The 17718-nt window shown below is 38.6% G+C and overlaps 1 protein-coding gene across 12 annotated transcripts in view; it reads left to right on the forward strand.

Annotated features, from left to right (window-relative positions):
- The window catches only part of PKP4 (plakophilin 4), a 210150-nt gene that overhangs the window by 94503 nt on the left and 97929 nt on the right, over window positions 1-17718 (forward strand). For 11 of the 12 annotated variants that reach the window (XM_064484801.1, XM_064484802.1, XM_064484803.1 and 8 more), the window contains one exon: window positions 16874-16986. In XM_064484801.1, the coding sequence (XP_064340871.1) occupies window positions 16874-16986 (113 nt within the window). Of the gene's footprint in view, window positions 1-16873; window positions 16987-17718 lie in introns of those variants that run through there. The other variant, XM_064484809.1, reaches the window with a different exon arrangement.

Raw genomic sequence — 17718 nt, forward strand, 5'->3', positions numbered from 1 at the left:
AACCTCAGGGGGGGGTTTCTGTAGTTACTTTGGCCACTGTTTATTTAGCTCAAGGTACATAGTACTTTAATACTCCTGATCAAATTCTAAGGGCAGTACATTTATTCTGTCATTATCACAATGGAGAATTAAACAAATATTTATGAATCAGAATAAGGAATCAATATTTACCTGTGAAAAAAGGTAATGCCTTTTTTTGTCACATTAGTAGTTTGTGACATTGGCAAGTTCTGAAATAGTTTAAAAATCCATCTTGTTTTCAAAATCAAAGTGAAATGGGCTACATACAATTAAACACATCTCAATGTTGAACGTGTGTGTGAAAAATATCTTCACAGAGGGATTTTTAAAATTATTCAGTATACTGATGGCATACAGTTTAGTTTAACAGCTCGTTGTGTTGTAATCAAGGGTGTGAATAGGCAATCAAATACTTCTGTGAAATTCTGCTCCCCAGAGAATTCATGGCACGCCTGTTGCTATGGTGCAGTCTCACCTGGGACTTGTTTAGCATTTTTCTCAATCAGATATATTGACAATAATGAGCTTAAAAACAGAAATCCTCATAGAAAATTCAGAATGGAGAAATCCAGTTAGAGCAGTAGGGCTCTTCTTTTCCTGCTTGCCTTTACGAGTTCGTATGTGTGGTCCCAAGAGTTTTAAGATCCACCAAAGGCATTTCTCTCTCTGTAAAGTGAGCTGGACCTGACAGAAGGCCCTGTTTATCGGATAGGAAACCATGGAGAAGCGCATCTCTAAAAAAGCTGCAAACTTGATTCTCTTCATCCAGGCTGCTTCCCTGGAACTTGAGACCATCAGCGTACTATTTAATAGTGCCATCTTGTTCAGATACTGCCAAAGAAAGACTTACAAGTCACAGTTATTAAATTGAAGGAGATGAACACATCAGAGGAAAAGAACAAGCCAGGCAGTGAGACTTCTGATGGATTCCTTGGGCTTGTATTGTTTTTAAGAGATGATTATCTTCCTCTCTTCACCTGGAAATCAGTTTCATCGCTACACTCTGTAGGTCATGGTGTGAGGCTGAGAGACAGTGATAGCGCCAACTCCAGAGTGACACCTCTTAGCTTCATGTCCCCACTCTGCCGCTTGCCAAGTGGGTGACCTTAGACACTTACGACCTACATCTCAATGAGAATAATGATAACGTACCTCATGGGGTGTTTACAACAATTAACTAAGAGATGCTTAGCACATGGAAGTCATTCACTGGGTGTTGATTGTACTCACCATTTATAATAGCCTCAGTACAATGTCTGGCTCATAGTAAGCACTTAGTAAATAGCTAGTAATACTAGTATTATAATTCCTTTAGTGAATCTGTGCTAGATACAGTCTTTTAACAACATGGAGGGAAATATAAGAGAATGGTTAAATTGGATGTATTTGGTCATAAAACAGTGTGCTCATATGGATGAGATGGGGTAGTGAGCCCGCAGACAGCCCAGCCATTGTGCACACTGTCCTAGATTGCAAGGCTGCCAGGCTAGGGTTATCAGCCCAGCAGCCACTACAGTGAAAGTGTCGTCATTCTTAAATTAGATCCAGCTGCACATGTGCTGCTCTAAAACACTGTACTGTTCAAACCAACTTAGTGTGTGCTGCCAAGAAAATGATGGTTTGCTAAATTATGTGTTTTTACCTACCATTTGATATTCTTAACATTCGTTACACAGTAATGTTTAAATGCTTTATTTTAATTAGAAATCCATTAGCTTATTTTAAAAGATAGGTCTCCCAGATGTGTAGTGTAAATGGCATTTTAGGTTGAGTTTCAAGGAGAGTGGGAGAGAGCCCATAGCCTGCCGTGTGGTGGTCCCTTCCACCGGCCTTTCATTCACTCTGCTGATGGGCTCAGAAAGTCTCCTGTGGCAACCTCTGTCATCCTTCCTTCCCAAAGGGACCAGTCTCCTCATCCTGGCTTGCACACTCAGGCAGGCAGGCAAGGTCCCAGATGCTAAGACTGGTGCCACTCTAAGGCAGGTATTGACTAGTGTACTAGCCTCCGCTTACCAGTGCCTCAGGCCTGGACAGGAACACCAACTGAACCTGATGTTCTGAGGACCATCTGCACCAAAGCATTTGGCTTAAGGGTGGCATCCTCTCACCATGTTAACTTCCTGCGTCTAGAAGGAGAGAAGACAGTCACAGAATTTAGCTTGATCTTTTTATGTCTGTTAACTGGAGGTATGAGTTGTTGGTGTAAAACTGACTGGCCTGAATATCTTATAAAAATGAGGAAAAGGCTGTTTTTGGATATTTTCATAAAATAGACACAAAGAAGGAATTTTTTAGTAGGGAATTAAGTTTATTTATTTTTAATGGAGGGACTGGGGATTGAACCCAGGACCTCACATGTGCTAAGCACACACTCTACCACTGAGCCATACCCTCGCCCTAATTTTTTAAATTGATATATAATTGACATATGTTAGTTTCAATGTTACAACATAATGCCTAGTTAAGGAATTTCTTAATAGAGTAAGATGGTGAGAAATATTGAATACAGATTTTGGATTACATTAAATCAGTGTCTGAATAATAAACAACACCTTAATATATTTATCCACCATCCCAGTACTGTTCATCAGCATTGATATTTTGATGTCATCAAGCTGACTATATAAAGAAATCTCACATTTTAACTTTGTGAGGGTCACTAAATCTGCTGAAATTACTTGTTTTGAAACTCAGTAAGTAGAAAGCAGAGCATGTGATAGTAGCAAGAAGTAACCACTCTTCCCTTAGTCATTTGTCACGAGTGGTACTTCAGCCACTGCTTTCTTCCTGTGATTTGACGTGTAAAATTGGATCCTCTTTATATGAGGATTAAGAGGGGAGAACAAAAAATGACACAGGAGAGCTATTGAGAACAGAATATGATCAAAAGATGAAAGAAGTAAATCATTAACTAAGTGGTATAACCTTGTACAATACCAAGAGCTTATTAGTAAAAATACAATCCAGGACATCTGTCTACAGTCCAAATTACTTCAACCCTTTCGGGCAATTGCATGCAGTCCTCACTTATAGATGTAATATTGATGGATGTTAGGTTGTTTCCAGTTTTATTTGATTGGTTAGCGTGGGGTACTTTTCCAAGTGTATCCAGAGTCTCAGCATTAGAACTGATGGGGCAATAGGTAGGTATATATATACGTTTTTTGTTTTTGTTTTTGTTTTGTTTTATTACATTCCCCTCCCAAGAGTTGGCACCAGTTTACATTCCCGTAGCGCCTTTTCTCTGCACCTTACCAGTGCCTGGAACTTGTAAATCTAAGTGTTGCTGCTCATTGTTTGAAGGTCGGTAGAGTATTATTGAACCCCTTTAGAGTACTTTAATAACTTCAAAAGCCAAAAACGTCTATTCTCCTCTCAAACAAAATGCCATTTTCCAGGGATTGGATTGGTTCCTGAGCAGGTTCTGTCCTGATAGTATTTAAACAATACTTTTTTTTTTAATTAGACCTTTTATTCTTTTCTTGCTTCTTAGTTTTTTTAGTTAGACTTTAATTAAGTCGTATGCTAGTTGTAACAAGTGAAACAATATAAAGAGATAATATAAAAATTTAAGCAATAATTTGATCCTTTTCTCATTCCCACCGTCTTCTGGGTAACCAGTCTTACTGATCTGCTGCCTTCCTGTCACAGTTTTCTCCATGCTCAAACCAACCCATATAGAGGTTTTTTTACTTTATTATCTTTTTGTATTTTACTCAGCTCTTCAACTGCCTTTTTTCACTTAATTGCATATAACAGTCCTTCTGAGGCAATAGATAAAGGTTCAGCTCATTCTTTTTAATAACCACGTGCATAGTAGTTATTACATGTAATGTGGAGATTCCATAGTCTGTTAAAATATTGGCATGTAGACAGAGGTTCAAAGTGTTCGTAACAATGCTGCAATTAATATTTTATGCATGCGGGTGCTTTTATTTCTGCAGAGTAGATGTCCAAAAGTGGAATTGCACAGTCATGAGGAATATGCATTTTCAATTTTAATAGATGTTACCAGATTATAATAGCAAATCACACTAATGTGAATAATATGTGGATGTGTCCTTCTCCTCATGTGTTCCCCTCCCCCCAGCCCTGGATGGGATGCTTTGGAAATGTTTGCCAGTATGATGAAAACTGACCATCTTGTTATTTGGTTTTCTTTCTCCTTATGAATGAAACTGAACATTTTTTCTGTTATTATAATTAGCATTTACATTTCATCTTAGATGAATTGCTTGTTGATACTCTGCCTATTTTTACTATGTTTCTGTAAATTTGTTTGTATGAGATTTAAAATTTCCGTTACGTTAAGTTTTGTTACAAATATTCATTTCTCTCTTTTGGCATTTGACTTTGTTTGCATGATCTTTTGGGTTATGAAGTTATATTTTTATGTAGTCAAATATGCTTATTTTATCCCTTATGATGTTGGGTATTTTTTTAATCTTCTTCAAGGAGGTCTCTGTCAGCCCAAGGTTATAAACATTCCTAGGTCATCTTTTCATACAGTGGTTTTTCCACCCCCTACATTTTTTATAGAACGTGTGTGTGTGTGTGTGTGTGTGTGTGTGTGTGTGTGGTTGAGGTAGTCATCTAGCTCTGTTTTCTCTAATTATACCAGCAGTTTCCCATTGAATGAAATTCTACCTTTGTCATAATTAGTAAGTTCCCATATTTACTAGCATCTGGCTCTTTAATTCTTATTACATTCCAGGGCTTTATTTGATTTGAGAAAATGTTTTGAAGCAGTAAAGTCAATTACAGTTCTAAATATAACCTTCAGGAATAGAAAATGAGACAACCTTAATTTTTGCAGCTTCCTATAACGGAAAGAGCGAGAATTTAGAATTCCTTTCCCAGCTCTTCGCTTATGAATTATGTGACCTTGAGCAAGTCATTTATTTTGCCTTTCCCACCCTGTGATTGCTTAACTCACTAGTGCCTGTACTTTTGTAAGGATTAGAGAAAAAAATATGCAGAGTGCTTGGCCCACAGTTGGCATTCATTTGGTGGTACTTAGTATTAATAAGAGGACTTTCAATAACAAATTATACCTGTTCCAAACATCAGGGGGCAGATGTATTATTTCATGAGTATATGTTGTGTGCAAGAGAAAAAGAATCCAAAATATGATAATTTAAAGATTCTTTCAGACAAGTAATTTAGTCTGAACAATGAAAATAACATAATGAAATCTGGTACTTTTTTCTAAGAACTTTTTCTCTTTTTCTTTTTCTTTGTTTTCTGCTGAGAGCCACATAGACCTAACACTAGTAAAACAGCATTATTTAACTTGTATGCTTTTTTCTTTTTTTTTTTTTAGCTAAGTAGGAAAAATACAGCTATTAAATAAGAGTAACAGAGAGTAAATTTAAATTGCTTTTCTATATACATAAACAGTAGAAGGAGTTGGATGTTAGGGGAGAAAGCAAGAGAATCAGAGAAAAACAGGGACACTGAGTATGGAAGGACTTGTGGACTTGAAGAGTGGGGTGGGCATGAGTCTGAATGCAGGCGCATTGACGTGCCCCATTTCTGTCCTAAGACTTTAATGTTTCTTCTACGTTAGATACGTCCTATGGTTATCAATAATACATTGCTTTTCCTTAACCTTATTTCTCAAGATTCCCAGGACGGTTTCCAGAGGTTTAGAAACAAATGATGTTAGTGAAGCCATATAGATAGAATGTAAAATTAAAAAGTTAAAAAAACAAAACAGTTGAATACCTCTTATACCTCTTGAACCAAGTAACAAGCCTTCCCAAGGAGCCATTTAATTGACTAGAGCGCAACTAATAAATATATATTCTTATACCAGTAACTTCCCCCTGACACACACACACTTTAGCCTTAAAATAGCTGCAAAGCAGAAAGAACAACTGTAGAAGGAAGCCTAGTAATTTGTAAAGTATAATCATAAAAGATCTACCTGCACTAGACAGTATTTGTTTTCTTTCCCCATTACATTTCATTAAGTTGCTAACCAAACCTTAAATTAATCATTTAAAAAATTAGCCTCTTATTCCCTAGTGCTATTTATTAGACCTACTGAAGAAAGGGAGATTAAATTTAGCCTTGTTTTGTTTCTCTTATCATTTTCATATTCTTTGCTGTGTTTGCAGTAACTAGTCCACTTAGAGGAAATGGGAGATTGGTCATTTATTTCTCTCACTTTTCCGTTTTAGCAAATAATGATCTATATGCATTATTATCATTTGTGCAGTCAATTAGCTCTCAAATAAGCATCTAACATTAGGTGATACACATCAGTGCTCTTGCTAATTTTGAAATATTTATGTACACTAAAACCAGATAAATTGTTAATGTTAACTCATTATTATTTTTCGTAATATCTTAATGAATTTTAAAGTAATGCCTAATCAGGTATTTAAGACATTACATTTTAAGGAAAACCACCTTGTGTTTTTGACATTAATTTTACCAAATACCTGCTTTGTTGGAAAATGACAGCAAGACTTGTCGCTGACAACTATAACTAGCCCTGGCTCCCAGAATCCATTTTTCATGTTGTGGCTCTTTTACTGAATATTTATTTGACTACTAGTAAACATAAATTAGTAAAACGTCAACTAATAGAAGACTTAACTAGCATTATTTTCATTTACACACACTTATTCATACACACACATATTCAATGCTTAGGAGAGAAGAAGGTAAATGAAAATAAAAGAAGACATTTCTAGTTTAATAATTTAAAGTGTCAGTGGACTGGTGGACAGGTTTTCAAGAACAGCATACCAAGGCTGGGGAACTCCTGATTTTCTGAGAGGCGGGTTACAGTGCCTGAGAGAGCAGGGAACTTGGCAGATGGAAACAGGTATACGCAGTTGAGGGGAGGGGATGCAGTGGCTTGGAGTAAGTCATGTTAACAGCATGAAGCCACTCTGCCACTGAAATTATGCACAGTATTATTTTTCTTTAAAAAAAAAACTTATTTATCCCTGCCACCATGAATATGAAATTCCTGATAGAGCTAACTTGTTAAAAGAACAAAATTTGGGGAAACCTAGGTTCTTATTCTAGCCCTGCCTTGATATCTCTCTGTGACTTTAAATAAAAGTAGAAAACTCTTCTGTACCACTGGTTTTTCTAATTTCTTTTATCTACATTATAAGGATATGATTATTATTATGTTTGAAGTGCTCTAAGAGTTTCATAAAGGATCAGCCATAATATATTATACCTGTCTTTATATAAAAATACTCAATAATCAATAAATTTAAGAATGTATGTAATCAATTATAACATACTAAGTAAAATGGGCCACGTAAAATTCACCCTGAATGAATTAGCAGGGTTTTCTTGTTTAGATTTTGCAGGGAGCTTGATGGATGAAATACAGACTTCTCTTTCCTATAAGAAGAATTCAGCCTAGTAAATCAAGCAGGTGTGATGGCCAAGTACTTGACCCAAGGGCTCGGTAGAGGACTGTAGGCCCACAGGAGGGTTGTATTTCAGGTGGATGGAGCAGTGTGAGAAGATGCTTTGAGTGGTGTGTGTAGGAAATCCTGAATTGTTCTATCCAGGGTCATGAAGAGGAGTGGCAGGAGACCGAAAAAAGGTACTTGGGGGGCAGACTGCAGTTGGCTGTTTATAAGTTGTATTACAGGTTGGATGGAAAGGGCGTGGTACACAGTGTCAATACCATGGAGTTAGGAGTCTGACTGTTGTGATTTCAAATCCTAGTTTTGAATGAATTCAGGGAAATCAGCCCTCTACGAATGAGGGTAAACCTTGATACCTTGCAGGCTGACTAGGGAGTTAACAAAGTAAAGCATATCAAGCAGTTAGCAGTGAGCCAGGAACCCAGTAAACATGCAGTAAAGGATAGAGATTATTGATGAGTAGTATTATGCCCTCAACAGATTTATCTGGAAGAAACGTGAAAAGCAGAGGCAAGGCCCCTCACCACCATGGTGTGGAGAAGACAGCGTGGGGTTACTGCAGTCATCCACAGGTAGCACTGGCAGGAATGGCGAGGGAGGAAATGGATTCAACAGTGGTAGGTTGAGTGACAGGATTCGGGAAGCCATTTAATATATGAGGACTGGGGAATTAAGTAAGAGAAAGGGAGGAAATGGTGGAAAGGTTAAAACACCTGGAGTTTGAGCCTGAGTAAAAGAGGAATGGTGGTTCCATTAAGTCTGTGCTTCTGGAACTTTTGTATGCATGAGACTCTCCTGGAGGACCTGTTCAAGCACAAGTGGCTGGACCCGACTCCTGATTCAGAGAAGTTTCCAGGTGATGCTGATCCTGCTGGCTCAGGGCCGGTACTGTGAGAACCACTGCAGTGGAGAAATAGAAAACACAGGAGGCCGGAGAGGTGGGTGTGGGCTTGGCTCATCCTGCAGGAAGAGCTGTTAGCTCATCACCATTGAAAACATCAGTTTGAGTCTGACTCAAGATGGTGGATTTGGACATCACTGGTGTACATAGACCCGTGCAGTGGTCAGAGATCACCGGGGGAGAGATTAAAGAGCCACGGCAATGAGTTACTGTTGAGTAGATAAGGCTTTATGAAGCCGTCAGTGGTGCCATGGGAAGGGCTTTTACCTCAATGCCTTAGTCTTCTTAGCCTCTAAGCAAAACTCATTAGTGCGCTTTAATGTAAACCTCTCTTCCTTTATTTTGATGTCCTCATAAAGGAGCTTTGGTGACAGAGTTACAGATAAGAACTTGGGCTTCAGAATATAAATTTAGAGCATCTGGTAAGCTCTGCTATTTTCTTTCTGCTTCATTAAAACTGGAGGATAGATATCAAAGCTAGAACTTGGTATATTCCTGTGTGGTTTGATAGTAGGATAAAACACCAAAGATCTGAATGTTGATCATCTCATCTCCTGTTAGAATGTTAGCTAGTATAACAAAAAATCAGATTGGTGGTTGTGTCTTGTATTTTTCTTTTATCTTAAAGACAATCTAAACATAAGAAGCAGTGAGGGGCAACTAATCCAGCAGAAGCATCCTAATGATGTGTCCCCTTCCTGTCTTCAGAGTGGCATGAAGTCAGGAGTTTCCATTTGAGGGTTAACCCTTTGTGGTGACCTTCCCTTTGTAAATATTCATCCTGGTTAAAAGGAATTAAAATTTTGTTTCCCAGTGTAAGATATTTTTAATTTGCAATACAGGATAGTACCTCTTAGTTCAAGCATCCCTAAATACAGTAAGAATGAGCTGAATTTTTCAGTGTTGCCTAAGTTGTGTTCTGCAAGACAATATTATTTCTTGAGATGTTAATAGTTACTTCTTGGAAAAGGAAAAGTGTGTGTGGTTTCAAGAAGTCAAAGAATTGCTAGGTTATGCAAAGTGAGCCAATTTCCTACTGGTAGACAGCTCAGAACTTTTAATATGCTAGTGTCACTGTGAACCCCCAAGACTTGGAATTGTCTGGGCAGCATTTTTCAAACTGACTTGAAGATTTGAACCCTTTCCTTTAAGGGCAGACGTGGGGGACAGTGGGGACACTGATGTTCTCAGAATGTGGTTTGGTTGAGAAAGGCAGTGTTTGTTTTTAACAAAGGGATCTAGTCATTACAAAGGGGATAGACATCATATGCTTAGCATTTCCATAATTAATTGTGCTTGATTTTTATCAACTACCAAGGAGACTTAATAATGACTTGTCAGTTATTGAGTAAACTGTGGTAGACGATCAGGACATTTGATCACCTCTGCACTATTGGGTGGTTATTTTAAGGTTGAGAATTTTCAAGGTTGCTTTGAAAATATGACTGCTTTGGTTTTGGTATCAGCCTAAATTAAGGAATGGTATTTGAGATGTTTTGTGGATTTCTTATTAGCTCTTAAATATTCATTTTTAAAATAGTTCCCTAGGCCTGATTTAAGAGCTTCAAAGATATGATCATGGCCATAATTTATTCATCTTTTAAACATGGGAAAGAGAAAAAAAATGCTGTAGTACGTCCTTAGATAGGACATATGCTGTCAAATCTTCTGAACCTTAAAAATCTGACATTATCATTCAGTGATATTTGATCTTTTAGTGATATGAAACTCTTTCACCATACTAAATTTGAAATGTGAATTATTTATTGGAAGATTGTTAAGCAACAATGATTGAAGTAAGAATGCTTCCTTAGTTAAGTGCTGATTGCATCAAATAATGACCATGTCAGTTTATTTCCTTCGGTATAACCAGTACTCAGAACTTTCCTGCTGAGATGAATAGGCAGGGAAAGGTATGCTGACGCCTGGTGTCATGTACTGCTGATGTAAATTGACTTGTAGTACACAGAAGAACGTCTTTAAAAACTATGTATTTCAATTTATAGTAAGAAAATTATACAGAAGCCTTAGAAGCCAGGATTTCAATGATTTTAATACTGGGAAGACACTATCTTAAAAAGGAGTCAATTTAAAGATAAATATTTAATAGAAGGTAGTATAGGTCAACTAGGGAAGAAAACAGAGATTGAGGAGTACTGAGATCAAGAAGTCCTGAGATCCTGATGAGAAAGATTTGAGCATTAAACTGAGCAGAAGCTGACAATTCAAGAAAGAGAAGCAAGATCCTGGAAGAGACAAGACAGCGTGGAGGGGCTGACCTTAGACCAGAAGGAACACTGCCTCCACCACGTCTGGAAGGGAACTGAGAATTAGTGAGAATGTGGGGACAGGAGGCTGAGTGTGTCATTGCTGATGGCCTGATAGGAATGCCTACTGCTCTTTCTTAATGGCTACCATCATGGCGGTGGTGACTCTTGTAGCCACTCCTGAGTTAGTGAATCAGTTAGAACAACTTGGAGTAAACAGATGCTAGTGATACAGGTGGGCACCTATGGTTGGCTGGCATGAGCCCCAAAGCACAAGGAGCTTTTGCACGTGTTTGGAAGAGTAATGGTCTCTACCAATTAGGAAAAAAAGAACACGGCTTATTAATGTCAAAGACGTAGGAGGCAGTATGATTACAGATTGTACTGACAGGAGAAGAATGAAAAATATTGTACACAACTTCCCACTCATAAGTAGAGGTTCTGAGGAGCCAGGAGAAGGCCAGCTCCCTGCTCTGTGGCATCCCAGGTGTGTTGTGTGCAGAATGCATAGTCCTTACCAGAGTGCAGTCAGAAAAAGCAGTATTTTCAGGAAAGAACTACATTACAATTAAAGCCTGTAGGTGGAGAGTCGTCTTAGTAACCCAGAGATGGAGAATATTCTGAGAATTTGGAAACCAGAATGAGGCTTTAATTGGGCACAGTTGGAAAGGGTCAGGAGATAGGTCACTGCTGGCCGTCAGTGAGGATTTAATGAGGGTGAGAGAGACTAGGCCACAAGAGGGTGAAGTGAAGTCTACCCTGTTTTCAGTGCTACCCCAGAGTCCTTGAAGCCGGGGTCTGGAGTGGTGCTCTTCCTGCTTAAAGCTTCCCAGGGCTTCTGGAAGCCAGCGGCAGGAGACAGGCACCTCGTGACTTGATGTGTATGTAGTATTATTTCTGTTTGAAAGGAACACTGAGTCACCAATTTAAAGCCTCATTTAGGGCTGAGGTACCTGGAGTTGAGGTAAAGGTAAACCTAAATAGGAAGGGAGAAATAAGAGGTTTCACTCCAGATGAGCAGCAGGAACAGATGGATGTGAAAAAGGACCAACTAGAAGTCTCAGAAAATACTGTCATTGGAGAAAAGTAAAATAGATGAGGTAAACCCTTAAGGAGGCAAACAGAGAAATAGTGAACCGAAGGAAATACTGAGAAACTCTCCCTGAATGTAGCTCAGAGAAATTAAGAGAAAATATGAAAAAGCTGGGGAGATGCCCCATTGCTGGCATATTCAATACCCTAACCAGTCTTTCCTCTGAAAGAAATTAAATATGCTGAATAAAGTATTTAAGTCGTTTTTTTAGAACCAAGGCTGAGCTGGCAAGAAAGTATTCACAGAAACAAAAACCAACAAGAGAGTCTCCTAAGCTAAGCAAGCAGTAAAGCTGGCTTCCACCTTGAAGGTACGTGTCAGGCCTAGGGGACGCAGAGGGGCCGTCTGCCAGCACATGCTGCATGCCCTCTGAGGGCTGCCCAAGGCGAGGACTCTCTGCGAGATCCCTTGCCTAAACCTCAAAGGTTGCAAAGCTACAACATTAGTGTAAGGATATTGGGAAACCTGTCCCACAGAAGAGGACAGGGTTGGGTGCTAGTAGCCCTAGGGGAAGCGTCTGCCCCTGAGAGTTTATCATATCTATGAGATTAAAAACCTAAATGGCCAATAAACATAAAAAGATACTGGTTAGCAGGGAAATACAAAATAAAATGAATGCAAGATAGCATCCCATGCCTATCTGATTACAGGAAGGAAAGAAGGAAGGAGGAAAGGGAGAAGGAAGGAGGGAAGGAAGAAATTTAAGCACCAAAATGCAAGTCAATATCAGTGAAAATATACAGAAACTGAAACTCACGTGCGCTACTGACTGGACTATAAATTGGTACAACTACTTTGGAAAGTAGTTTGAGAACCGTTACCAAGTTGACGATGAGCATAGCCTTCAATCCAATAGTTCCACTTCTCCATCTCTATTGGAGAGGTCTGGCACATGTGCACAAAGTGATTTATACAGGCTGCTTATTTTGCGGCATTCTTATAATTGCACAAAATTGTAAACAACTCAAGGGCTCATCATGATGAGAATATACAGATATATTGTGCTGGAGTCATACAATAGCATACTATTGAGCAATGGAAATGAACTAGATCTATGTGTCCTGGTATTGCTAAATCTCAAAATCATATTACAATAAAAGCAATCTGCAGAAGACTGGGTATAGTATACTGTTAATATAAATTGTATGAATATGCAAAGCAATATATATATTATGTATGAATCTGTATATATGGAGTAGTAGTAATATAAAATATTCATGTGAGTATTAAACACCAAATTCAGGGTAATGGTTTCATCTGGGGAGGGAGGAAGAGAGAAGAATAGAACCCAGGAAAGAGAACCACGGGATTCATTGTATCTGTGTTCTCTCTCTCAAAAAACCTGAAGCAAATGTAGCAAAATAGTAAGATTTGCTCGAGCTGGGTGGGGTTCAGCAAAACTCATTATGTTACTATCTGTACTTTTTCTGTACATTTAAAGAATCTCACGATATGGGAGTGAGAAAAGAATTCTGTCATATAAAAGGAAGCCAAAAAACCAGTACTGTCTAAGGGTGAGTTCTCATGGAAGGAGAGTCTTGCATTCAGGGTGTTTATTACAGACCAGCATGTGTGGAGGAGAGGGTAGGGAGAGGCAGGCCTGGGCAGGGGAGAAGTCTGAATACCATGTAGGCCAATCAAGCCCACGGGAAGCTCTGGAGCAAATCTGGGCACCTCTCAATCGGTAGCTGGATGCAGTACACCCAGAAGGGCATGCCCTTGGGCAAGGAGCTTCTCTGCCACTGGAGCGCCCCTGAAGGCACTGACTACTGGGGCGGCAAGTCCTTCTTTGGGCCGTCTCAGACCATGCAGCTCTGGTTGCCATCCAAGTTCATGAAAGTGAATCTTTGTGTTCTTCTGTTACCTTGACTTTCAGAGAGTATTTATCAGTATACTTACCTGAGAGAGATGAGGTCAATATAAAGAAAAGCTTCCAAACACATGTGAACTGACTCCATTTTTTTTTAATTTAGTTTTTATTTAGGTGGATAATTAGATTTTTTTTTTAATGGAGGTGCTGGGGATTGAACCCAGAATCTCGTGCATGCTAAGCACGTGCTCTACCATTGAGCATACTGTCCCCCCAAACTGACTCCATTTCTATGGCGTGTTAGTAGCTTTGGCTTTCTAAGTTTCTTTATGGTCTTGTTGGACAGAATTTAGGAGGAAATTGTCAGCTACCAAATCATGGGCAGTTTTAGCATGATTTCCTTGTTCTTCTCAAAGGACTCCCCTATAATTTAGATGTCCAGTTTTAGATACCTATGTAAGAATCAGCCTTCACACTCTATGTTTAGAGGATAAAATATTGAAATGTAAAATTTATAGGTGGTATCTCAGCATAATCATCTTAATGAGTGTGATTTTGGAAATCATTACATGTGTTTTTATATGACTGTGTAATGCTATCTTCCACATCGAAGAAAACAGTAGAGACAGAATTGTTAAATCTTTATATCTTACTCATCCATCTTGGTGCCAGTCACATGTGGGAGTTCAAATTATATTCTGTAGATGTAATATTCATAATTTTACAACAAAGCATACATATATGTTACTTGTAAATATTCACAGGTATTATGTAACCATTACAAATTAGCTTCCTGACCGTCTGCTTTGAGGGCTTTGATGATGTCCTACTTGTGGAAAGTGTGGGCGAACAAAGGGTAGAATGGTTTGATAAAAGCAGCCGGTGATGTTCAGTATTATGGGCTCCACAGCCAGGAGGGATACAGTGTGGCCTTTACTCGTCCACATGAATGTGGAAGGAATAGTCCAACTTCTAAGAAAATGTAGCTGCATCGTGGGTACATAGGCTCTTCTAGCAACTTAACAACCATAAACGGTTTCTACACGTTTTGGTCAACGTTTCTAGTTGCAAGAAACAGATGGATCATGATGAAAGAAGAAAAGTGTTTATTAAGTGATTATAGGTGAATTCCCACAATTGTTGCAAGAACTGGAGAACAAGACTCGAGACCAGGCTTCCAGGAACTGTGTCAGATCAAGTAAAGAAAACACTGCCACTGCCACTGCCACTGCCACCAAGCATAAACATCATTTGTGTGCAGGTCCTTTCCATGTTAGAAACTTGACCTTGAATCCTACTGTAGGGGAGTAGAAGAAAGGGAGAAGAAAGAGAGAAAACGAGCTTCATGTTTTCTGATGTCCGCGTCTTGGATTCAGCATCTGAGTCACTGTCGAGCATCTTCTTGGTGGAGCCAGTCACCTGTCTCTTCTTCTGAGGGAAGAAATTGTGGGACAGTAAATATTGGCTTCTGCCTTCAAGCAGGAAATCCCCCATTTCTTTGTAAGGATGCTCAAAAGGCCATAGGCAGCTATAAGCATGATAAAAATCCACTAAAATAGAATTTTTTTTCTATTATTGGAAATTTTTTTCATGTTCTAACTTGAAATGTGCCTTAATCCTACACTGGTAAATTTTGGCCATCCCAAAATGAAGAAAACACTTGAGCCCTCAATCCCTAATAGCCACTGAACTGAGAAAAGTAACTTGATGGCTTGGGGAATATTTTGAGACTCACAGATCCTTTCCTGGGCTAGCTTGATACAAGCAGCCATTCTTCTGGGAAAACAATTGAGCAAAATAATGGAAAGAATAGAACTGTATCACAAAAAATATGATACTGTTTAAGGGCAAAGAAAGACTAAATGTGAAGTAACCATACTATTTGTCCTTAAAATAATTATCTTACCCTGTTACCAAGTGTTGCACAGTTATAACTGATCTCATCTTTTGTTGTTGAACATTTATTAAAAGCCTAGGAATTGTTAAGCAGAGGTAGGCAACATCCCACTCACAGATTGTGGTCCTGTTGTGCAGTGTTATTGAGCCAGCTGTTTTTGATTCAGGCCCTGCCCTCTACACTCACTCCAGTTGGGCTCTCTAGAAAAGGACTCTCAATATCAGGAAGCAGTAAGGACTTCAGGGACTATTTCTTAAGAATTATTCTGAAAATAGTTTGTAGAATTTGCACAGCCAGTGCTGTCAAGTAATTGCACATTTGCCTGATTCCACAGGGAGTTAGTACACTTTTGAATTGTTTTTATTTTTCCATGGCAAGCAAATAGACATTGTCATAAATATATTGTCAATAATATTATAATTATAAACAAAACTAAGGTCGTTTTATTTCTGAAAACTTTTCTAAGGGTAGTTTCTAGGCATAGGGTTCATCTGCTGGGTATTTTGAACTCGCAGCCATTGTCCAGTTAAACTGCTTACAGTTCAGCATTTCCTCTGAGTAGACTTGTGAGGAGTTCCTACGGCACCAGGGAGCTGGGGGTGTTACTGGGGATGTCACTTGTGGCTTAGCACCTTCAGAGTATACTTGATTTGATTTGTAGATATTTTGTAGCATCGCATACTTCCTGTTAAAATCCTGTCAAGGTATCAACGAGATAAGTACAAATAATGTTAAAACATCTCCTAGAATAAAACTTCTTTGCCTTCATAGTGCATCATAGAATGAAGAATATAATTTCCTTAGACAGTCTTTCTAGCTTTTTAATACAATTTTAAATTCTGTTTTATGGCTCAGACTTTTTCATTATTTTTTTCTCCTTTCCCTTCATACAGTGACACATGAATGCATTTGTGACAGTAGAAAAAATTTGTATTGTAGATAAATATAGCAAGACTTTTTCTGTGGGATTGTGCTTTTTTTTCATAACAATTAAAAGGCTCTGTATCAAACACGGCCAAGTGAGTCTTGTTGTGGCAGTTGTTTTTAATGCTGTGCTAATGCACAGCATGAGGGATTTAAAAATCAGCTGCTGAAGGTGAAGAGCTTGTATTGGCTGGTGTGCCTCTAATGCAGGCACAGCAAGTAAGGACTCTGCAAACCTTACATTTACTACGTCACTAGCAAAAGTACCGTTTGAAGGTTCAATTCGAACCCCACCCCCCAAAAAAGGCCAAATAAAGATCTACATGTTTCCAGCTCCAAACAAAGGCACATATTCTAGTGCCTCTGAGTTTGTAAAAGCTACAAATTAGTAGGTTGTTTTGGCCCGCAATTCTACCCAAAACCCCAATTTCATAAGGCCACACTATAACGTTGTGTTATGGGTATGTTCCTGTGTTTCCTGTGACGTACATGAATTATGCATCTGCCTGAGCAAACTTGGTGCCTTATATGCCTTTTATTTCCTTGACTCACAGGAGCTTCAGTTTCAGCGACTCACCCGAGAACTGGAGGTGGAAAGGCAGATTGTGGCCAGTCAGCTAGAAAGATGTAGGCTTGGAGCAGAATCACCCAGCATCGCCAGCACCAGGTACAGGGCCAATGGCTCGATCTTCTTACAGGTCTTGCAGTCACAGGCCATATTAAGTTGTCCTAGATGCAGTGAATGATCCTTTTAGTGTTGTCACTGTTAACCTGCCTTCCTGAATTTGACAAAAATGTCAATTTATTCTAATTTTGAGAAACCTCTTGTGATATTAACCTTCAATCCTGTGCCAGAAACGTTCTGTATGGATGGCACTGGTAAGCTTCTCTAGCAAAAGCTCCTATACTGCCTTTAGAGATTTGATTTCTTACATGTAGACATGGTTAATGGATGTTTTTCACAATTAATTGCTAGTTATTGCTAGTTATTTGGTAAAGCTGATTGGCTTTGAAAACCTGGTATATGTGTGTATATATATATATTTTTTTTTTTTTTTTTAACTAAGAGATATTTCTATGTGAAAACATTTAGCCAGCTTCTAAAAATACCTTCAATTTACCTTGGGTGTTTCCAGAGCTCTGTAAAAGTACTATACAAAATACTATGTGAGATAATTGTACAGTCAAATGTAGTAAATACAAAGCTAGTATATTACTGAAAACACACATTTAATCACAAGGATTGTTTTATATTTAAATAGCCTCTTATGCTGTTTTAAAACATCATTACTACATAAATTATTGCCACAAGCTCCAAATGGTGAAATCACTGCTTATCCAATCTGGAGGCTCCTTTCTTAGTATTTACATATTCTGGTGAAGCCTACCATAAAATACT

This window comes from Camelus dromedarius, chromosome 4 (assembly GCF_036321535.1).
Source record: "Camelus dromedarius isolate mCamDro1 chromosome 4, mCamDro1.pat, whole genome shotgun sequence".
NCBI classification, from domain to species: domain Eukaryota; kingdom Metazoa; phylum Chordata; class Mammalia; order Artiodactyla; family Camelidae; genus Camelus; species Camelus dromedarius.